This window comes from Rhipicephalus sanguineus, chromosome 1, assembly GCF_013339695.2.
Source record: "Rhipicephalus sanguineus isolate Rsan-2018 chromosome 1, BIME_Rsan_1.4, whole genome shotgun sequence".
Lineage (NCBI taxonomy): Eukaryota > Metazoa > Arthropoda > Arachnida > Ixodida > Ixodidae > Rhipicephalus > Rhipicephalus sanguineus.
In genome coordinates this window covers 283,128,596-283,153,171 of record NC_051176.1, presented here as the reverse complement: position 1 = coordinate 283,153,171, position 24,576 = coordinate 283,128,596, and the positions used below count along the sequence as shown (strand labels likewise).

The 24,576-nt window shown below is 43.7% G+C and overlaps 1 protein-coding gene across 12 annotated transcripts in view; it reads left to right on the top strand.

Moving 5' to 3' along the window:
- The window catches only part of LOC119379144 (ionotropic receptor 25a), a 317,618-nt gene that overhangs the window by 155,468 nt on the left and 137,574 nt on the right, over positions 1 to 24,576 (top strand). For 3 of the 12 annotated variants that reach the window (XM_049411880.1, XM_049411885.1, XM_037648336.2), the window contains exons 10-15: positions 873 to 1,070; positions 5,934 to 6,133; positions 8,994 to 9,133; positions 14,970 to 15,219; positions 17,461 to 17,660; positions 22,198 to 22,330. The exons of 4 other annotated variants lie outside the window; for them this stretch is intronic. In XM_049411880.1, the coding sequence (XP_049267837.1) occupies positions 873 to 1,070; positions 5,934 to 6,133; positions 8,994 to 9,133; positions 14,970 to 15,219; positions 17,461 to 17,660; positions 22,198 to 22,330 (1,121 nt within the window). The remainder of the gene's footprint in view (positions 1 to 872; positions 1,071 to 5,933; positions 6,134 to 8,993; positions 9,134 to 14,969; positions 15,220 to 17,460; positions 17,661 to 22,197; positions 22,331 to 24,576) is intronic. 5 more of the 12 variants (XM_049411881.1, XM_049411886.1, XM_049411890.1 and 2 more) reach the window with 5 other exon arrangements.

Here is a 24,576-nt window from a genome sequence, read left to right as displayed (position 1 = left end):
TTACATGAAGAATACATAGCAAAAAATAGTCCGGATTCAAGCAAACAAACGATCAAGGGCAGTCGCAGTATACCCAACAAATACTCACTGGCTCTAACAAGCAATGAACAAGTAACATGAGATTTGCCACGCACTAAGACATAATTCACATGAAGTTCGAACTAGATTATTTTATGTAACACAGAAAATTGCTAATAAAAAGTGCACTAGCAGTGTGCTTGCACAACAAGGAAGTGCATTCTACGATACAATGTGTATGGTTACATCACAGGCTGCAACAAGATCAATATCAAAGGTATCTTCATACAGTCCAACTTCGTCATCCGCAAAATATAATTCGTTCAGAACAAGGCATATGCTTCCAATAATTGTCCACAATTTTTTCTACTTCCAAATATTTTAAGGTGCTAAAGGCACGCTTTTGTAGTTAATTTATTGAATATCTTCCCAATACTTTTTTTTTCTTTGTTGTGACATTGACAGTTTGTTAAGAGTGCCCAATTTATCTATTATTTTTTTATATGTGAAGTATGCATACTGCAGTGCATCAAAAGATGTATATCTTCCGATTTCAAGCAAGAGCACGCCGCGCATTCCAGTAGTTTTATTCTATGAAAAAAAATATTGATGATTCTCCTTGTTGTACTCGTTCACCAAAGATTCATCCTTAGCAATGATTATCAGCATGAAAGATTGGTCACTTGCCTGGTCTTCTCTCTATTCTCTAATCTTCACTATTCTCAAGAATTCAAATGTTACAGTCACCTAATGACCGCTGAGTAAGGACTAATGAGTCAATGCTTCAGAGTGCAGCACCAATTTAACCGGAGCAGTTGCATCCCTTTAATGCTCGTCACCCCTGCTGTGCCCAGCAACCTCCGTTCATCGTCAAAAAGAACACCAGCAACGGAGAGGATGAGTTTGAGGGCTACTGCATTGACTTGATCGACGAAATCAAGAAGATACTGAAGTTCGAGTACACTATCTACGAAGTACAGGACAAGATGTTTGGCTCCATCAACACCACCACCAAACAATGGAATGGAATGATCCGGGAGCTAGTCGACAAGGTAAGCTGGCTGATTCGCGTAAACTGCATGACATTGTGCAGGTATCTAATTATCTAAACCCTAGAGTAAGAGCTCTGTGATCTTAAGGGGGGACGTGGCAATAGGAATGGTAAATTTGGTGAAAATGTTCAATTTTTCACTTGATTATTACTTTTTTTTTGAAATCCTCAAACCATCTTTTTATCGTGGTGAAATATTAGAACAAAATAAGCAGCAGAAGTTGAGAAAAAAGTATTTTACTAGTGGGCTGTCATCAAAAACTATGACAAAACCCGGCTTCAGAAAATCAAAATCTTGTAGCTTCTCCTTGGCACAGTGTCGCCATCTTGGCATCATTGTAAAGAGGAGAGATCGGAGTTCAATACAGCCCTAAACCTGCACTTCAGTGAAAGATAAAGCCAGCCTCCTTCGGAGTTCCATTTCCTTAGCTGAGCTCCGTTATCTCAGCTTCTATTTTTAGTTGCTGTCAGTCATCCCCGTGCCATTTCGTAACAAATAAAGATAACCATTCCTTTTTGTAAACTGCCTTGCAAAAAGACCCTATACAGGTTCCGCGCAAGTGCACTTCTATTGGTTGCCAAGGAAGCCCATAAGGCTCCCATGATCCATTTCCTCAGGGTCTTCATAAAGTTAATTCCCTTTCTCTATCTCTTTCTCACATTAGCGTATGTTATAAAGTGTGGTGGGAGAATGAAATAACGACCTGGCGTCTCACAATGCGAAGTACGTAACTAGTGGGTCATTTAAAGCTTCCAACCGATTACAAAAGGCTCAGTCATAATTCTTCATCGTCATCAGTCGTCGCATCAAGAAACTGCACATAATGCCTTAAAGATGGTACCTCGCTTCTCCGCAGAATGACGAGTAATGTCGTGGTGGGTGCTTCCAACTTCACAAAAATTATCGTTTGTGGCGTAGTGGGTACGTTGCTAGTGTAGTTGTATTAGTAGCCACAAGAGAGTTTATAACGGGCTCTGGAAATGCCGCTCTTCGAGCTTTCGCTGTGACTGTGCTGCGCTTTCCATGCAGGCCTGGCGTTTTTTGTAAAAGTTGTTAGTAAGACAATATGTACAGGTGATTTCAAAAAAATGTTTGTGTGCTTATTTGAAGAGTAAAAAATAAACCAATAGCTTTACGGCCCAGAATGGGCTTTTGTGAATATTCTTATACAAAAATCTTGATTAACTTATGTCTAATTCATTAATGAATCTTGGGATGACAATGAGAGCTTATCAAATGTTGTAACTCCAAAACTACAACAGGTGGCTCTAAACCAAATTCAGTTATCAGATCTGCATGCCAAATTTCATCACTTTATCCCCATAAATAACAAAAATAGTTTTCTTTGTCACGTCCCCCCTTAACTATACAACCCTCTAATGCTTTCCTGTGGCCCGACTTTGTTAGAGCTTGTCAGAAATGGTTTGTGGCGCAGGAAACACAGACACAAAAGAAGACGGGAGAAAACATACGAGTGCTTGCATGTCGTTCCTGCGCTACAAACCGTTTGATGTACAACCAACAGGCCCAAATCGCCACCATTATGTTAGAGTTTACTGATCGGTAAATACTTCATTTTTATTTTGGATGCGGAGAGGGTGAAGGTTAAAACATTAGTGATGTAGGTGGGATGGTTGAAATTTCCGGAGCCCTCCACTGCACCGTGCCTAATAATCCTATTGTGGTTTTGGCACTTAAACCCCGGATAATAATAATAATAATAATAATAATAATAATAATAATAATAATAATAATAATAATAATAATAATAATAATAATAACAATAATAATAATAATATATTATTATTATTATTATTATTATTATTATTATTATTATTATTATTATTATTATTATTCAGATCTAAAATTCTGATTCGGCGACACCCAAAAGCTATGGCAGCATTGTATGTGCTGCTAACCCATGCCTGTGCGTGTGAAATGTGCGCAAGGGCAGCCTGGACATGGGAGGCTCCCATGTGTCCAGGTGATGCAGGCCACGTAGACGGTCACCTGAGTCTATGACAGGCTGCCGATATGCAAAGATGTGGAAAACGAATACAGTGGTTGTTTGAGCAAACTGAGCAAGAAAGTTGTGAAGATACGATTAGTCCTATCTGTCGCATGAACCATAAACTAACGAAAGCAACCAGCGCCGTCCCTAGCGAGAGCTGTTCAGTAGGAGCACTACCGACTGCTGAGTCCGTTGTTCCATGCATGGGCGCGGCGTGCAGCCTCGTCAAAATGAAGCTAGGGCCATGACGAGGGCACCTATAGGTGTTTTAACATGACAGCATTAGAGCGCCTGATTGAAGAAAAATCCATCTGCGCCAAAATTCAAGCGATATCACCGCTTCTTTCGCTAGTTTATTTCAGGAAAAATTTCCTTAAATTGGGTTTGGTGGCCAAGTTAGTTTCGTTTATTGGAGTTGATCAGAACATTGAACTTTATGGGTACCTCTCGGGGACTGGAAATTTTTTGGTTAGATAGGGAACTTCGTAAAATCTGGTTTTGTTAGATTGAGTTTTAACTGTGTAAGCTTTTAACTGTGTAAACTGTGCCAGAGTCTCGGGTTTGGGGGCGTCTATCACCGGCAATCACACTGCCGGCGCGTCAAAACATGGGCAGCTTGATCTTGGCACTGCCAAAGTCACAACCATGGACCAAGAATTATTCCGCTTAATAAACAGCGCTGGCGCATGCGTGCCAAGTAAGCCATGACGCCATGCACAGTGCCGACGCAACTTCTGTTGTGCAAGTCAGCTCGACAGCAAAACGCGCTCTCCGCAGATGCTCGTGACGTAGGCCAATCGGCAGCGTGAAAGTGCGGCAGCGATTAATCGGCGGACGTCGCCTGTTCCAGAACTGCTGGTGATTGCTCGTTTCAAGCGTCTCACGGCACTAATCAGAGCAATGTTCAGTAATAACTACACGCGTCCCGCTAAAATATCTGTCACTTCTGATTTTGGACATTGCGGAAAGAAATCTGGGATCGCTATAGCAACAGATATATGGAACAATATTGAATTTTCCATGCTTCGTGCCTATGGAAGAGCACGTGAACGGTGGGAACGCGTTGACACTTTTCTTCAGATATACTTTATCCATGTATCTTCAATTCAGAAAAGCTTTTTCGTCATTCCTTCCACCAACCAGTGCCTCCTCTATTTTCTCAGTGCCTGGGCGAACGCTCTCCTGGGGCCCTCGAGCGCGTGCTCCGCCTCCGCTCGCCGCTGCCGCGTGGCGGCGTTGTGCGAGTACACCACTGGAAACTGGCGCTGAACGGCCGCGCGTATTACGAAGCTCACAAATTCGTGTTTGCCTCCGAGTTTAATTGCATTCGTGCTTCTCCCCGGTTTTCACAGGTACAGGGGGGATGGAAAGAAATGCGAACATAGCGGTGCGGCTGTTTTCATCACGCTCTGACCGTGGTGGTAATAAAAATACGCTAGATGGTCTTTGATCATATCATAGGTGAATCTGTCTTTTTATTAATCATCCAGGCTACAACCACTTAAAATTAAATGCGAAACAGCAAAGAATGTAGATGCCGCATGTTCGCGTTCTTTCCATGCCCATTGTAGGTATTCCGCAGACAGTCCGTCAGGCCGTGCTGGTGGTTCAATACTTGCATTCGAGTTTGATAGTATTTGTGTTTTATTTTCTATTTCAGGCTCTTGCAACCACGTCATTTGCATGGCTCAGTATGTCATACTTTCGTGTACCACACTGCAAATCGAGCGGAAAGAATTCACGATTGCCTTTTTTTAATTTCCCGTCATTGATAAAGAAAAAAAATCACGCCATATCCACGAAGTGAATGATGATGAGTGGGCGAAGCTCCGGAGGTAATCTGGTAAACCACCAATCCCCGTAAATTTTGCCCACTCGATCATCATACAAAGACCTGACACACAAACGCGGGGGTCCTCATATATGACGTTAAGCTCAGGGGAACGTTTATTGTCGACGTTGCCGTTTTGCCTTTCGAGGGCGAGAGCGCCTTCACGATTGTTTTCATCCATGGCAGAAAGAGAATGTGTGGTCTGCAACACGCTTATACTTCATGGTCATCAGCGTCCTCGTTATCACGTGTAGTGGGTACATTCCACTATACTGGAACGCGCTTATTCTTCATGGTCATCAGTCGTCATCGTCATGGAACGCGCTTATACTTCATGGTCATCCGCATCATCGTCATCGTTATCACGTGTAGTGGGTACATTCCACTATATTGGAACGCGCTCATTCTTCATGGTCATCAGTGGTCATCGTCATCTTTATCACATGGAGTGGATACATCCCACTATGCGTGGCTACATACTACGTACTACAAAGGAGGGACAGGCTCACACTCTGAGGAGCTTCGCCCCTAAAAGAAAGCTCACAGGGTCCCTTATGCATTCACCTAAGACGACTGAAAGGCAAAATCCATCTTCTTCTTTTTCTTCTCAGTTAATGTATTGAACATCTCCTGCTTCCCTCTGAGATTTATTTCTCCACCTAACGTGGTTTTCTTACTGCCTCGAGGATCGGAGACACTGCAAGCTTTCTGCACCCCAGCTGTTTATGCACTGCCTCCGTGATCAGCCCATTTTGACCAAGCGAAGATGTAATATGACAACGTGACGATGTCACGTCCTGCCGCCGGCAGGAACAAGTTATATTTTCGTCCACTTTACTTTCTTCACATTTATATCCTAATTACTACAAATAACATCCCTTATACCTTCCCTGGCATTATTGTCTGTTAGTTCTCATTACCATATGTATGAGGCAGATATGTGGCATTTGGTGGGGGGGATGGGAGGAGGGTCGAAGTCGCAGAAAAAGGCCCTGATGTGTGTTGCAATTGTGCATTGCAGAATGCGGACATCGCCCTAGGGCCAATTTCGGTTATGGCCGAGCGTGAAACAGTGGTGGACTTCACCGTGCCTTACTACGACCTGGTGGGAATCTCCATCCTCATGAAGAAACCCGAAGTGAAGTCTTCGCTTTTCAAGTTCCTCACTGTGCTCGAAGGAAACGTCTGGGGATGCATCCTGGCTGCCTACTTTTTCACAAGGTATTAATTCACTGCTCCCAACGTTTGCAATAATCTGCTACAAATCTACACTACCTGGAGTCTACAGTGACAAAGAATATTGGGGCATGTGATTATCATGTGTCAGCTTGTAGTGATCGTGATTGCGCTACTATAATTGTACTTATTCATTTATTTTATTAATACCATTGTCACAGAGAGGATACCTTCATCAGATATGCGGTGCATACAAACAATAGTATGCTAATTGTCAATTTATAATTAATGTACTAGTTTACTATTGGAAGTCAATTTTTTCGTTATGTATACTGGCCAGTTACTGCAATAAATTCGAAAATTTCGGATAATTTTTAAAAATTTTCTTTCTATGCAAAATACAGCCATGTGGATCTGACAAAAAAAGTTGCCTGGACAGGTGTTCGGGTTCACCACGGCACTGGCAATTTGGAACAGTGGATGAAAACATGTTTGCAAGAGTAATAGTAATGCAATATACTATGCCACCATCTCAGGGTCATCTTAAAACACATACACAGCAGACCATCATATGGATATAAGAGAATATATATAGCTAAAAGCAGACGTAATACAGTAGCTACTAAATAGCAAAAGAAATACGCTACAGTTATACAATAATACAGTAGTTGTCCATATGCAATGTGCAGTTCCTTATGAGTACACTGAAATAAGTGTAAATTTTGGCACTCATTAAAATGAAAATGCCCAATGGGCATCCAGCGCCCATTCACTTATTATTGCTTGCAGGTTAAGAATGCTTGATGTTCCTAACACTTGACAAAAGCTTGGTGAATATTCTGAAATTGCAAATGTTCCTAAAGTATCTATGCATGTTTGGGATACTTCTACAGGCAGTGAACACGTTTGGTTGTTTAACTGCTGCTTGTTGCAGTTGATTGTTGGTCAAGCACGTTCTGGAGATATTGGCAGGTCATAAAGCTCCTGAAGTGTTATTGCTGACAATGCACAGTGGCATATACTTTGCTAAGTCTTACATTAGCGAGGTTTCAGTTGAGGCGTAATAAGTTGAGCCGATTTTGTTGTCCTTTAATATTTAAATAAAAATATTTTACTTGTCAGTCGTTTAGGTGCCAGAATGGTGAAAGATTTATTTACAAAAGCTTTTATTCATAAATCTGGAAGTGAAGAAATTAAGTAGTCAATCGAGGATTTCTATAATAATGGGAGCAATAGACAGCCCTAGTGCTGCTTCATTATTTTAGGACGTAGACAGTCGGGCATTAAACATTGGCAGCATATAATTGGGCATTCAATCAAGCATATAATTGGTCTGTGGGTGTTTTTTTTTTTTGCTTAAAATTGCTTGTGCATTGGACTTGTGCAAGGAGTGAATATTTATCAACCTATAGCATGCAAGTGTATGCAAATTAATTATTGAAATAGTTTTGCTTTCTTTTATGTTGTTTTTCTTTTTTGCAACATGATTCTGTTTTATGAAACTGTCATGCATACCACAAAAATTTTTGTTCAATTGAATTCTTGAAAAAAAAGGAATTTTTGCTGCACTTGATTCAACAGCCGAAACATGCACTAAGTACTTCTGGAAATTACCACTGCATAGCTCACTTAAATTTCAAACTCAGTGGTGAAGGCACAAGAAAATAAAGCTCTTTTTATATGCCAATTTTATGTTCCGAAAGCTTTTGTTGTTGGCTGAACATGGCACAAGTAATCGTAAAAAATCTGCATGAATAAGCTCCGCGCGGAAAGTGGGCACATACGTGGTGATTTATATTATTTACTTGGTACTCTGATATTAATTCAGTCAATGAAGTGGTACCAACAACTATAGTAGAGCTCACTTGTCCATGGCCAACAAAAACCTCACAAGCATACAGACAGTTTGTGTATGTTTAAGATGCCACAAACCATATTCCCAACTACTAAGCGAGCAGCGCAGGCAGGACGAATGTCAAAATAGTGTACCTAATACTGATGCTATGAGCGCTGAACCAACTACGTGGAATCAACTTATGCTCAACGAGTTCATTAAAGGGGCCATGACACCCAATTTTCAATCATAATTTGTTTTATGTGAGTTAATCCTTGTGTATTCACAAAAAAGCTGGCGAAATTTTAGTGCATTTGGTCGAGCACTTAGTTTATAATTGAACACACTAACGACCTGAGAGTTGAGCAACACTGGCGCACCCGCAAGCCGTAACATAACAAGAAGCTAGCTGTGCGAGAATCTACATTCCGGCAAACGATATTGTTCCGTGGTCAGCTGCGTGTGAAATTGAGATATTTTAGCTTTCTTCAGCTTGCACTGAAATAGAACGATTTCCAGTGGCTGAAACTTCAGTAGAAGACAACGGGTCCACTCCTTGCTGCACATGACGTCACACGCGCCATGTCAAAATGGTGGTTGCCGGCGGTGGGTGGGGTTTACAGCCGGCGACTTCTAGGGCTTGTTTTGCGCTGAAATCTTCTTTTAAAGCCCACTTTTCATATCTGTATAGGCATAATAGGCCCTCTACTTCTAGTGTTCGCTGAAAACCACAAACTGTTCGGTGACCGCATCATGGCCCCTTTAAATACGGCCACACCACTTCAAATGCCTCTTGACCTTTGCACACGAAATATTAGCATTCATAACACAGTGCAAGTTTCTGTACTTTCAGTGTCAACAAATTTCCTACAAACTGATGTCGTTATCATGTGATACTGCTCACCAGTGCGTTTCCTAGATTTTTACGCGATAGTCAGAGCGCCATTTATGTTCTAGCAATGCTAGATGCTTAGCTTGGCCAGTTGAAAAATCTGCTGACAGCAATAAACATATGCAGCTTCAAAATTGGCAGAATATCGATGCTTACTTCAAATGTCCAATTCCTTGCAGCTTCCTCATGTATCTTTTTGATCGGCTGAGTCCGTACAGCTACCGAAACAACAAGGAGAAATACAAGGATGACGAGGAGAAACGTGACTTCAATCTGAAGGAGTGCCTGTGGTTCTGCATGACATCGTTGACACCCCAGGGTTAGTGCATGAAACTTCTGTTCTGCCCCAAGCTATCCCATGCTCCACCCTGGAAGTGTCTCTCTGTCTCCCAACAAGCAAATATGCCTTCCTGAAGTTCCTTAGCTTTCTATCTGTTTTCCCTCTTCACCCCCACCCACCCCACTCCACCAAAGTAGCAGGACAGGAACACGTGCACCCTTCATCCCCCGTGGCGACAAGTGACGTCACAGCTTGCGCTGGCGTGCAGCCGCCGCACACTGACAATCCTCCAAAAATACGGTCAACTGTTCAAAAATACAGTATAACCTCGTTACAACGGATCTGTTTACAACAGACATTCGGATATTACATACCAATTTGCGGCGTTATGCCGACCTCCGTATTAGTTCCATTGATTGATCTTCGTTTACAACGGATTCTGGTACAACAGACATTCGGATATAATTGACTAAAATTTCAGGGTGGTCAGGACTCCTTTAGAGCGGACTTTTCTACCACGGTCATTAACTTCCGACTTCAAACATCGCTTAGCATACTTTCGGGACGGGAGCAGCGCACCGCGGATATCGACGTACCGATTTAAGAACGAAGGCCGCCGATCCCCGGTCTGTCAATGATCAGCTATGCCTAGCTGTAGCGACAAAAAAACGGCGCGCAGCGTGCTTGGTGTTGCGTTTGGGACGCTGACACGCGAAATTGCGAGCCGCTGCCACCGCTTCTCCGCGCGGCCACTGCGCGGCGAGCTTGGCCGGGGGGTCCGCTGCCGATGCGCAAAATGCCCATCCGCGGTTCTGAGGAGCCAGCGGGCAATGCGATTCGTTGCTTGAGACGAAGGACATTACGGCTTCTTCGCTTTCGAATGTCCGCTAGCGCGATGTTCTTGCCCGCAAAGTTCGGATTTGGCTCGTACATCGGCACCGTGAACGGAGTTAGGCCTAACCACGACATCTAGTAGAAAGCTCGGTTGCGATGTGCGTCGCCGCAGTGCCCGATGTTTCAAAGTATGTCATGCTCGATTGCGAGTACAAGGAGTTGTCCCGCGGTGGTCTTCGTCATAAGCTTCGAAGTGCTGATAAGAAGAACCTCGAACAGCGGGTCCAACGAGTCAACGCTATTAGTCGCACGTCTGCGATGTTCGCGACGAGTGCGGCGCGCTATCGTAATCTGATGATTGAGCTTCCGCTTGCAGCTGCCCAACTAAAGCGTTCCAAATTATCGTCGACCCGCAAAACACAGAACGAGTGCGAACGCGTCACTAAGTAGCGCAATTTTCGACAGCCACGACCTCGCGACGCATAAGCAGCAGACGACGATCCCGAAGCGAGCATTAACACGTTTTGGCTGCTTCTGCGGTAATACCGCAGAAGCAGCCAAAACGTGTTTTTCGTATGCTTGTTACTGAATGGAGGAGCCAGCTGAAACGGAGAGCTTGAACGCGGAGAAATGCTCTTTAGGACGAGCCCAAAATGGTGGCGCCCAGTTGCGCCGTTGCCGAGCTATAATTTTGAAAAACACTTTTTTTTATATTTCCGCAATTTTCGCCAAGTCGGCAGACGTAAAACAAATTTTTATAGCACTTCTACGTAGTTTTCATTGAAGATATTTTGGAATCGGATAGAAATGGGCTACAGAAACTGAAAATGCGATTTTCCAAAGATCGAATTTTTTTTGGTCCCCCGTTAAAAATAAGACCACGTTTGTGACTCGTAATTCTCTCCGGTTATAACAGACCCATTCAGTGTTTACATGAAAGTCTGTTGTAACAGTACTTGGATTTTACATACTCCCTTTACAACAGACCAAAATCCTCTTCACTATGAAGGTCTGTTGTAATGAGGTTATACTGTATGTGAAATAAACTCTGTTGATAGGTACACTCCTGTCTTCCGATTAGAATTTCAATGTTTTGTCACTTTTTATGATTTTTGTTGAGTATCCCTTTAAACTTCGGGCGTTGAAATGGATCAAGGAATGACAATAGTACTTGATGAATGGACGAAGTTCGCACGGATGCAGGAGAGACATAGCAATTAAGATGCACACAGGCACGTGTCCCAAGCAGTCGGTCCAGCAGGGCTTTTATGTGAATATGCGCAAATCCGACTCGGCTGAGATTCAAAACACCCTACTATCACTAGTCTTTCGCCCTTTGATTTGACAGTTCTCAGTCCAAAGGTACTGCCACTTTTTTGCCTTCTTCAGAGCAAGCACCTTTGCAAACGGCATTTCATTGCTGATTGTAAGATGGTCCTTCACATACGCAGCAGAGTCGTTAGTGCCAGAAAAACCAAGGTGGCTCATAGGAAGATGCACTTTGCAGGCCTTCTTTACAATTTCATTTTTCTTGTCCCTTGAGACAAAGTGAGCAATTAAATTTTACTCGGATGATTTGGACAGAGCACGATGAACCGTCTCAATATCAAAATCATATACAGGACACTTGATGACATCGGCTATATGCTTCAAAATTTCACGGCAATCCTCACCTTTTGTAGGAAGAATCCCTTTCATTTCAATGTTGATCAGTCTTGAGTACTGCTCAAGATCAGCAACACGTTTTTGTAGCATTTCATTTCGTGCCAATAGCGCCGTGTTCGATGCCATCAATTCATCCTGCTGGGCTCTGAAGTTATCAAACTTGTTGCTCAAGAAGTCAATGCTTTCACGGAGTCAGGCATTATCAGACAGATCTAAGTCACTAAATTTTAATTTGATTTTAGAGCCTATTTGTAACATCAGGGATTCTGTCTTTGCATTGAAATGTTGTTCTAATTTTTCAATTTTTTAGCAAGTTCATTGCATGAAGGCAGCATGACGTAGCACAGGTGTGGACACACAAGGCAGAAATTAAAAAATAATTGGCAGCAGTTGCACTTCTTTGTTTAGCAACAAACACATTTTTCTATTGAGCGATACGACGGGGCATACATACATGCAAATAACTTCAATGAAATGTCCTGCGACTTGTGGGACGGGCAAAAGGTCCCGCCAGGTGAAGGCGTCCTGCCTAGGTGACGGCCAGGAGTTCTTGAGTCCTGGCGGCTTACTCGGCCCACTGGACAGCCCAAAGTTGATCGTCGAGGGCAGAGCTGTGCAACACAGTCTCCCAGCACACGCGGAGGTGATCGCTAGAGGCTGCGTTCCCAGCATTGTTCGTTATCCCTCTACATTCCCACAGCATGGGCTCCAGAGTGGCTCTAAAACTACAGTCTTTGCACTTATCTGTCTTGCATATGTCCGGGTAAATGAGGTGTGAGATCACCGAGTTCGGATAAGTTCTGGTCTGTCATCAGGATTCGTAATGCCTCACGGGAGATTCAGCCATTTGCGAAATTTCGTATGGCCTCCTGAGAATCAATGACTACTACATGTGCTTCTGTCTGTGATATGGCTAGCGCAATAGCTATCTCCTCCGCACTCTCGATTTTTGCTGTGCTTGCCGTAACGCATGTTTTGCACTTCTTTTCGTGATCAATTACGACGGCTGTAAAGCTGTGCCTGTGCTTGTATGTAGCCGCCTCTACAAAGACTGCATCTTTACTAGTTTCAAATTTCTTTTTTATATCTAACGTTGCTTTCTCTTCTGCCTTGTGATATACAGGGTGCATGTTCTTTGGTAAAGGTGGAACAGTTATCGTATCCCTGAGATCATTCTGGATGTCCACTTTGGCTCTGTGTTGAGTATGGTACCCAGTACCTAGTCTTTCTAGTATGTGTCTTCCTGTCTTGATCTTAGAAAGGGCTATTCGGCAAGATTTTAGCAGTGCAGAAGTCGTAAAATTGTCTCTGTAATGGCTCTCTAGAACACACTTATTGAAAAGCTACAAAATATGATCAGAGTATGTTGTGCATGTAAACAGCCAATATTGCCTACAGGGTGCAGTGCGTAATTGCCATCGATACTGTGAGAACATGATTAAGTTCACGTCGAACTTAACCTTCCCCTTCCTCGAGCACCAAAGATCAGAAAATTCACAGACATAGCTGAACCAAGTGAGTTTTACTTCTGAAAAAATAAGTGTTCTTTTGGACCATTCTGATTTTGTCACCTTATACAATCAGGAGGTTAATGCAGAATTTCAGCTGCCACATCATCCACTGTTTCATAAAAATAATTAATGAAGTAGTAGCCCTCTACATCCCTCTGGTAAATTAATGGCTTTTTCCTCACCTGCATGGACACTAGAAAAATGTGAAAGTTTTCAGTACATGCTTCAGACCAAGGTTGCCAATATCGTATATACATAGCGTTCTGAACGTCTGCCCTTACTCACTCTATTATTTACTTATTCACTCCACCTATTTAGCGACGTTGTAATAAAATGTAGCAACTTCTTGGCCTCAGGTTAATGATAATACTCCCTGAACTACAGTTGCCAACACTGTTAACATTTATTTCCCATCCCATAAGAATTATGCTCTTTAGTGTACATCTGTCAAAGCTCATGCACACATTCCTTGGTATAAGGGAGAGAGACCTCTTTATTATTTATCAATGGAAGTAATATGAAGAATAACCGTTCATAGATGCCCGTTATGAACAGTTTGTAAAATGATAATGCGAAATGATTAAACAAGGAACTTAAAGCAGTCTAAATTGACAAAGCTGTGGCCTAATTAACTGTGCCACAGAAAAAAAATAATCTTGCGCAGATTTTCTGGGGAGGGAGTGCGAAACTTGCCATAAGTGTTAATGCCAAACTTTGCATGAGATCTAACATGCATTTGCGAACTTGTATGTTTGCACCAGGTAAACGTAGTAGACTTGGTTGCGCAGACAGGAAATCAAGTTCTGATCACACGCTACATAACACCTTCAACCCATATAGTATGCCCAGTGTCCTACATATAGGATGCTTCTTTGATGCACTCTGACATCGCTATTTCTTTAGCTGATGACTAGCGCCACCTACAGCACATCAAGCAGGCCTCATTCTCAACGTGTGCAAGCCTACACGTTGCTTGCTTTTCATGCTGCCACGTGGCGACCGCTTTCTCCAAGCAAACGCGTGCTTTGTATGAAAGAGGCCATGGAGAGGAAGAAGTGCACGTGAAATGCCTACCGCTTTCTCCGGGCAAACGCGTGCTTTGTATGAAAGACGTCATGGAGAGCAAGAAGTGCAATGTCGGTGTGCACGTCAAATGTTTCAAGGCTTACCACACCCGCACATAGCACCCCTAATGCCCAGTGTATATGTATAGGATGGCTTGAAAAACAGTGTTGCGTTTACCTGGCAGTAAATAAAGAACTTGTGCTTTCTTTTGAGGGTAGAAGTACACTTTTTGTGAAAAAAAAATATTTGTTTTGTCATTTCTTCTGAGTTTGGGCATATATGGGTTAAGCTTTGCTGTTGACATTCTGGTGGCGATAGTGCATCTTTGCAATAGCCTGCCCTTCGGGTTCTCGTGGCGTAAATTTGCTATGTATCGCATGTGATCTACGTTCTGCTTGAGATAGTATTTTTATTGTGGTATAGCCAACAACAGAGAAGTTCGTCGAAAGATCATGAGGTGAGCTGTTATATGACACAGACATGGACTGCACTGACTCGTGGATTCGTACATGTAACTTACAGATAGGTTGTTTCAGCACCAAATGCCTATAGAACAAAACTGTGCACAGTCAAAATGAAGTCTACAGCCTTACAAAATGGTTCATTCATATTTAGCAGGACCATGAGACTTTAGTCTGCATTGCAAGTTAAGCTCTGAGAACCACCACGGATTGGCCAAAGCATAGGTGTGTTCTTGACAGGTTCAGCTTCAAGTGCCAGTTTCGAGTCGTATTCAGGGGCATAATGTGTCTACATCATGTTCTACATTCATTCCTTCATTGCCACTGGCAAATGTGCAGGCGGTGGCGAGGCACCACGCAACCTTTCCGGACGACTGGTTGCGGCGACCTGGTGGTTGTTCGGCTTCATCATCATTGCATCCTACACGGCCAATTTGGCCGCCTTCCTGACTGTGTCTCGACTTGACTCGCCCATAGAGTCCCTTGACGACCTCGCCAAGCAGTACAAGATCAAGTATGCGCCTCAGAAGGACACGTCTTCAATGACATACTTCGAGCGCATGGCCTACATCGAGTCCAAGTTCTATGAGTGAGCAAAATTTTTTAACGCAACTGAGTGAAGCAATACCTAGCGCTGAATGTCATGGTAGAACTCATCAGGACAGAAGAAACATGAATGGATTGGATGGGAATGGGAATGGATTGAAGTGGCTATTTTCTCGTCGTCGACTACACACCTCGGTACGCTTTGCTGTTGTAGTATTTGCAGGGAATCCTTGTGTCCAAGTTCAGTTACTGACAGTGAGCCATATACTGTCATGATCGCAGAACAATAATGAGTACTAACAGTCAAGCATATACAGTTAAACCTGGGTATAACGAAATTGACAAATTCCCCCCAAAAATGCGCTCTAAACAGGTTTTTCTTATATCCAGTTTCAGCACGAAAACTCGGAAAAGAAACGCACAAATTAAACACAAGGGGAATTGAAGGCAGAGCTCACACAAAACATATATTTAGTAGCAAAAAAACTGCATTATTTTGCTCTAGTGCTTGTTTGTGAGGGATGGCAATACTGAACGTTCGTAGGACAAATACAATGCTGCTCTGTCATCGTCTAGCCATGGCCTCCGAGATTGGCCCTGGCAACGCGACGGCGCGTTGCCGGAGCCAATCTCGGGGGGCCACGGTCTCGCGAACCCGCGGCGCAAAACAGCAAAGCACGTGACGAGTCCACCCCCGAAGATCCGTCGTCACCGTGGTCGCGGACAATTTCCACCAGCGCCTAATCTGACATCTCCTCGGTAGTGACGACACAGTTGTTGGCATTAAAAAAATTGCGCAAGCTGCACGTCGTCAGGGGCTGTTCCATGCGCGTGCAGTGAAACCACGCATGCGTGCACGGCGTCGAAAACGAAGAGTGAACTCCATATGCAGCGCAGCCCCACACATGCGGCGCGAACTCGAAGCCTCGAAGCGTAACCATAACGACACGGAGCAAGGATTTCTTTAGTGGCGTCACCTGGTGCCAGGTTAACGAAGTGCAGTTCAGAGACTACTGCAAGAACTGAAGAGTGGCGCTGCCAACGCAAAAGCCAATTTTCTTTATTTTTTTTTTAAGAAAGCCAGCGTGGTTAGCGTAGTGCATGGCATAGTGGCACCCGCGAGCGGCTGGATGTGGGTTGAAGGAAGGGAGGGGGAGGGAGGGAGCACGCCTGCACACAGGTCCGCGGCGGCAAGAAAGCCGGCTCGAGGAGGGCAGGCCTCGCCTGCCCGCCTCGCGCACACCTGCGCGCACAAACGAGCGCTCGTCATCGCCTCGCAGTCGCCGGGGCTTCGAAGGGGCCGGCCCTTAAAGCCGTCCCCAACTCTCTCCTGTCAACTGAGTGAAAGTTTACCTACTACTACTACTTCGCGCTCTCGTCGGCGGGGCAACCGCAGACGATGCATGCGGCTGCTGCTCGTGCCAAAATGGCAAAATTAGGGGCAATATCTCTAGGTTGTCGGCGGCGAAAATTCTTTATATCAAGGGTGCCTCCCATTGCCACTTTGTTACATAGAGGTCGCAAATACATGTGCTTCTATGGAGTAACGGCGGGCAATAGAAAAACTTCGTAATATCGAGGAATTTGTTGTATGGAGATTCGTTATAGGCAGGTTTAACTGATACTATTTTGAATCGCGGTACGCACTATCATTCAAAAACAAACAAGCTTGATTTATTTTTCTTATAGATGTTAACTTTAGTACAAATAGCTGTGGCCAAATTTTCAAACCACTTCTTCATATTTTGCTGATTACTTGCTCTTATGAAAGTGTATCATGTGTTGTTTAATACATTGCTTTATGACTTTCACATGCATGATAATATTTCTGTATTAATAGCAGTAATTCAGACTAAAGGAATATTTTCTGTGTGCGTGATTACTTTTTCTTGGAAACATTGAATGCTACTGGTGCTGCTGGCCCAGTAGCACCTAATTGGCACCCAATGGGTGCTACCCAATGGGTGCACCTAATGTTTTCTGTACTGTTGTATATTGTTTTGTGTCGTATCCTGACTTTGCTGTATTGTCCTATATGTAGCACAAAGAGTAGACCCAGCTAGGTCACTGGCATACACTTTCTGCTTCTCTTTGTGAGAATTTAGTGGGAATTTCTTGGAACTGTCCAAATAAAAATGAAAATGAACTTACTGGTGCAGACATCAATAAAGTAAAAAAAAACTGGTACAAGTTGAACGTGGTGCAGCATGTCAAGCATGTTGCACCACATCATGGTTAACACTTAATCTATTTTGCTTCTGACTTTATAAATTCGCTTTTTCAGCATCTGGAAGAATATGTCCTTGGATGATACCTTAAGTGACGAGGAGAGAGCAAAGTTGGCAGTATGGGATTACCCCGTGAGTGATAAGTACACCAAGATCTGGTGGACCATGCAAGAAGCCAACATGCCCACAGAATTTGAGGAAGGCGTGCGAAGGGTCAAAGAGTCTAAAGGCTCGCAAGAAGGATTCGCCTTCATCGGTGAGTCATCAAGACGGATTAGTGAGCTTTTTTAGTCTTTCTTATGGATTCACTACATGCTGCACTAGCAAAACAAATGCGAAGGCCTGCAGTTAAAGACGAGTTTAAATGGCAGGTTTGGTTGAATTCTGGAATGAGATTCCACCCCAGTGCTCAAAGCTAAATACATGTGTAAAGGGTTTGTGGCTTTTCAAATGAAACCACAACCCCCCCCCCTTCCACTACGGCTTTGCTTAATGTGAAACTGTAGCTTTAGGGTGAACAAAAGAATGGGAATAGATGAAGGGCACCGTTTCTCTGTTAGACACAACCTATATATCGAACAGATATTGAAGGCAACCTAATGCCCCCCATGTTTTCTTTGGCTTCATTATGTTGTAGTTTTAGGGTGTAGATTTGCATAGAGAGCCACATTCAGAGAGGTCCTCTGAGTGTTGGCCTGTAAAAACACCTATCAAAAGATGCATGTACTCACATTTCATCACTGCTGAAAACCCACAAAATGGCGCTTCTAGCACGATGATTTGTTCATAGATGACACACTTCATTCCCAGTCAGGGTGTCTACCAACCTGGAAAACCTGGAATTGTCAAGGAATTTGGACACGTCTGAAAAAGTCAGGGAATTGTCATGGAACTTTTGAAACACCTGGCTGGGTCATAGAAACTGACCGACGGCAGTCTATGTGACCGTCACAAAAACAGTCTTTATCTTTGATCAAAGCTTATAAAGTCTCTCCTTCTTCTGCAACTACAGTAAACAGCTAAGCAGAAGCATAAAAAAGGATAGTGCATACTGTTGCTTCTGCAGATCACATAGCATATATCAATTCCCAAGCATGACGTCGCTCACGCCGATAAATTTCTGCCTGTTTGTCTCGGCCGTGACCTTGGCTCGGCTTGAAGGCATTCTGGTTTGACCAGAAGCACTATGAGCAGAGGCTCGCTGGGCTGGGTCAAGCTCATTCAATGATGATGCATCGGCAGATCTCCTCAGTTTTGCACTCAGTTTATGCAGTTGTCCTGTCTCTCTCTCTCTGTTTTTAAGCCGCTCAAGGGCTCGTTTCCACTACACAGATAGTTCCAAGCAAGCTTACGAGTCAGGGAATATACTCAGAATCATCATGGAAAACCTAGATAAGTCAGGGATTTTGGAAAGATTAAATTGGTAGACACCCTGCCAGTGGGCCATGCTGCTAGCAGAAAATTAAGAATGCTTAAGCACTGTCTCTGTCTTGTTTCTTGGCATCTTCATGTGTGTCTCATAAACGTCAAGTGCCCCGCCACGATGGTCTAGTGGGTTATGGCACTCGACTGCTGACCCGAAGGTCGCAGGATCGAATCCCGGCTGTGGGGGCTGCATTTTCGATGGGGGCGAAAATGTTTAAGGCCAGTGTACTTAGATTTAGGTGCACGTTAAAGAACCCCAGGTGGTCGAAATTTCCGGAGCCCTCCATTATGGCGTCCCTCATAATCATATCGTAGTTTTGGGACGTTAAACCCCAGATATTATTATTATTATTATCATCATCATCATCGTCATCAACGTCAAGCATCACAGTTTTGAACAGTGCGAACACAGGACAAGGAAAATGTTCACAGGATAAAGCACTGTTGAAGCCATCAGCAAGCCAAGTTCCAGGGCATTCAGATTTGCAAAAGCAGAGGGTAGTGACATTGAAAATGGCGACAACAATGTGGCTAGATATTCATGGTATGCCCTATAGGTTAGAAAAACCGCACAATAAACAATGCAAGAAAATGCAAACAGGACATGCAGGTCATATCGATTTCGTCGTGCAGTAAGGATAACAAGAAGAGATTGGAGGAAAACGCCCCTTAAAGTCGGCCTGTTGTAGGTTTGCGCTTCATGTGTTTAATTTTGTCTCCCTTTTGTCCGTGTCTCAGTCGCACACTTTGTGTACCCTAAAAGAAGTGTCACTTAAAAAGTGTAGCTCCTGCATAAAAAAATATTGGAGAGCAGAGAATGAGGGCGTCTTTTCACTCAAACACAGAAACATCGTGTCCTTCTTTTAAAGGAGTACTGACACGATTTTGAAGTGCAGCAAAATGGACGTTTTTGGTTTCCTTGGCATGTAGTGCTAACGCTCTCCCCACACCGCATCCGGGAAACACGTATAAATATTTAAATTTGATTTTAAAGTTTCATCTCCCAGCATATGCAAGGCAGCTTCACTGCATGGAGAGCCCTATGACGTTTCAAGTCAGCTCACTTGGTTTGCGAAATCTGGGTTCAGCATGCAGCCTAAATCACAGAAATCGCTGTCGGAGGCACTGGACGACAGTTCACTCATCATGAACCACGTTCGACTGACAGCAAAGGACAGCAGGTGCATATTTCGTGGGTTGTAGTCTGCCCGTGACGTCACGGCCGACTTGACACGTCACTATGAAAGCCGCCCTCTCGAAACCGAAACCGAAACTGCTGGTTGAAAGAAGCGGTATTAAAAATATATGCAATGCATCCCCAGGCACCACGACACTCTTTTTAGGGTTCTCGACACCCGTGCTTTCATTTAGAGCAACAACCCGAAAAATTTTTAAATTCATGTCAGTACTCCTTTAACGTTTTGGCTAACAGATGTTGTGGTCGCATATGACAACTCTTTGCAGCGGCTGTCATTTGACTTGTATATCAAGAGCCATATCAGCATGCCTTCAGAGAGTCACATACATTTTGCACTCATGCACCAAGGAAATCGAAAGTGTACATAATTATCAGTAAAAAATTTGTTGTGTTAATTAGCGATACCACAATATGTATATGAGGCGCGCCATAGTGTGCAATTAAATATTGACTTCAACCATCTGGGGTTCTTGGCCGTGCATCTAAATCCAAGTACAGAAGTATTTTGGCATTTCATCCCTATATAAACGTGGCCACTGGGGTTGGGATCAAACTTGCCGCGCCAAATTCAGCAGTGCAACACCCACTGTTCTACCATGGCGGGTGATATCGAGCATAAAATGTCTCGTTCAGTAGCCAGCAATGGGTACCACCAGTTTTTCTTTTTAATACCCGTTTTGCATCATTTTCCTGGCATTCCATGGCAGAGGAAAACGATTGCTTTTGCCACACAACCATAGTGTAAGCATTGTCCACAAGTACAGTGTTCGCATCCTTTCTGTACATTGTTTCAGTGCTTTGATCTACAATATAACAGACAGCACCATATGCATTATATTGTTTCATTTTCATTTCATTGCTAAAGTTGCAGTTGTGGTGCTTTGAAAATGCCACACGGTGTCAGTTATTGTTGAAAACTAGAGCTGTGCGAATAGCAAAATTATGGGTGCGCGCGAAGCGAATTCGAATATTGAAGTGTGAGTGCGAATCGAATCGAATATCTTTCGAATATTCCCAGAATAATTTCTAGAATATTTCTTGAATATTTTTCTAATACTTCGAAGCGAAATTGCAGAAAAAAAAGTTGGAGAGGATTCCTAAGCATATTCTTATGAGATAGCAACATGAAAGTGTTTCTTTTCGCTAGGTTGATGAACCACTGGCGGGGTGGTGTTTCATAGTTGTCTTATCAAGAATGAGGCAATGTAGAGGCCGAATTCTATTTATGCACATGATTTGGCGCAACCAAAGTGTTGCCGACAACATTTTACACGTGATAGGCAAAGATGCCATTTCCTCAGCCTCTCCTCCTCTTTCAACTTCTGTGGAAGCCCAACTGATGTGGCGGACAAGGGTGTGCTCTCTTGAAGTCCGGAGTTCCAAATCTGCCTCGTAGATGTCGATATACAAGAACATCTGAAATTTTGGATGCTAAAAAGCTTCGGCGTCCAATTTTTCGGACTCCCTGCCCAAATTTTAGGTCCAAAACAGCATTAACTGAACCCCCACCTCTGCCACATCTTTTATCTCCATGTTGGAACCAGCGTTTTCTTGAGTTAATACATTTGCGACCGTAGTGGAGCTTGAAAAGTAACTTTGCCGCAATACGGAGGTGTAATGAGGTGAAGCATATTGAAAATCTAGGGACCACTTCCAGTCGGACGTTGTGTCCTGGCTAAGTTCAACCGTAACGGAGCTTGAAAGGCAGCTTTGCCACAATACGAGAATGTAATGAGGTGAAGCAGATTAAAAATCTGACGGGATCACTTTCAATCGGACGTTGACTGTATTTGTCTTTGGGACATTCGAATTCTTCGAATAGTAAAATTCCAGTGCGAATCGAATCGAATAGCAAACACTATTCGAAAAATATTAGAAATTTCAAATATTCGCACACCCCTATTGAAAACTAACCTTTCCTCATGGAGTTAGCATCTGCCTCACAGCGTTTCTTTTCCCACGACCAGCGTCACAGAGCCATGTATGGTTGACTTTGAGCACTCTAATGAAAATTTACAGGACAGCTTTTTCAGGCGAGTTTCATAAATACTGTCCTCCCAGCGTTCATGGGCATTTGTGATTCTTAACTTATAGCATGTATAAGTTAGGCAACCCTCGTGACATTCTAGTCATTCAGTAAAAGTTGCACGTGACTGTACTTGCATTACAGCGGATTCCACCCGAGTGAAGTATGCCACAATGACCAACTGTGACCTCGTGTCTGTGGGCAGTGAATTCAGCAGAAAGCCATTGGCACTGGCCGTTCAACAGAATTCGCCCTTGAAGGACCAACTCTCCAGCGCGTATGTATGCATGTTGTCGCGTGCATGTTCATTGGCAGGTGTCAATCTCTCCTTTTAATTTCATTCATTACTGCGAAACACCGCAACTGCTTCTTGATGATTATTTACCTGATCTTATCTTGATTTATTCGTTCAGTTTATTGGGCATTACGTCACATGGTGGTCCTCAAAGCAAATAAGCATTGATGCAATTGGGATAGTTTGTTTAAACTGGAACACAAATACATGCAACTGCTAAAGTTTTGTGAGCAGCTTCGCCTCTCAGCACGAAACTTATGGGTTTTATATAGGCCTTTTCACAGGAGCAGCCTTGAACCAGTGAGCTGCAGGGGTAGAGTGTATGTTCTCAGTGTTGCCATCGTGCTTTGGGCTGTGCCATTGCTGTGTTGTGTTGCTTCGGTACGCGTTTGTGTGACTGTGTTATGTGCCTGTCTCTGATACGAAGTGACTATCATGGCAAAAAATTTACTGCCTTTGCATAGCAAGTCATCTGGCCATCACTGTGTCATGTACGGGTGAACGAACAAGTAGCGGAAGAGAAATATTTGAGGTGCAATCATGTGTCCGCAGCACTGTACGCCACGCGATGAGTGCAAGTGTGGCATGCTCACGCTGCATCGTTTTACTTTGTCGTCTGAACTGCGGCAGCAGTGGGTGGCTTCAGTAAATCGAAAGAACTTCCGCGTGTCGCCATCGTCACGTCTCTGTTCCTGGTATTTCGTTGACGGCAAGAAAACTGAGGAGAACACATTCCCGTGCTGCATGCTGGATACAAAAGAATGTATGCAAGTCACTGATGACTCACCTAGTAACTCGTATAATGTTGCGGATCCGTGCTTATATCGTCCATGACACAGCGGCCGACACGGCTGCAAACTCTGCCTTTTCCGGTTACGCATGTGCAGCCTGCGTGCGCTGTACTTCATCAGAGGGCCTCACAGACACCCACGCGCGATGGGGCCTACCGTTCACGGCTTGCGATGGTGTCACATTCCCTTCACCAGCATGACTTTTTCCTTTACATTGTGCACAAGCAACTGAAAAACCAACCCAGCCAGACTGCACGTAACTGTGCGACTTCAGTGCCTCGTAGTTCACACACTGGCGAAGACCCCACGCATTCGCCTCAATGAGATAAACAATGTTCACTCGCCGTATTTCTGGACACTCACATGTGTCATCGACCTAGCCTTCAACGTCGTCTGGGTGAATGTAGGTCAAGGTATCTGTGAAGAAGAAGGATTGTGTGGAGTATGCACGGAGGTGTGAAACTGATGGATAATCTGTAGACTTTTAGTACGCCAATAAAGGAAAGCGGTTGACAGCTGCAAGAACATTCGAGTTACCGATTATAAAAACTTCACGCCGTGGTCGACCTGGTAACTACACTTGCTGCTACAGGTACCGACGATGAAGCACTGTTGTTCGCAGATGCGGAGCTCATTCTTGCGTCGCAAGCGTGAATGTGCGCCGCTGGATGGTTCAGACAGCGACGAATCAGTCAGTGGCAGCGATGATATCAAACAAAACAGTCTAAAGAAACGAAAAATCAGTGAACACACGCTTTAGCAGGGATCTCACACCAACAGGTAGCGTGCCAGTTCGAGTACGCACAGGCCCAAGATGGCGATTTCTTCAATCTTGCACGTTAGACGGCGCACATTTCAATATGGCGCCCCCCTGGCGTGAAAATTTGAAAAGGTGTATAGCAGTTGGCCACAGCATTTTATTTTCTTTATTTGTTTTCACTATCTCGTGCTCGAGGTCAATAGCACACATACACACATAACAAAGAGATAGTAATCTATATATTGTTGAGCGTCCATATTGTTTTGACAAGCGCAATCATAGCAAACTTTGTTATAGGAGAAGTTCATTGTAATTGGAGTTAGCCTTACTGTATTTGTACCCCTGTCACGTGGCAGATCTAATGTCATTTACAGCGAATGTCATTCGTTTGTAATGGACTTTGTTTGCTGTCACATCGAGAAACTAATGCCATTCAATAGGGGTGTGCGAATAGTGAAATTTAGAACCGAATGAATACAAATCGAGTAGTGATCATATGAATCAAATACAAGTACAAATCGAATACTATTCAAGTAGCTTTCGAATAGCAAGGCTGCAAGTTTTAACCCTTTCACTGCCAATCCCGAGATAACTCTGATGACGGCACACGCACAATTAAGCCCTGCCATCCAGAGTATAGTACAACGTTTCGCCCTCTTTAAATCACTCCCTTCCAC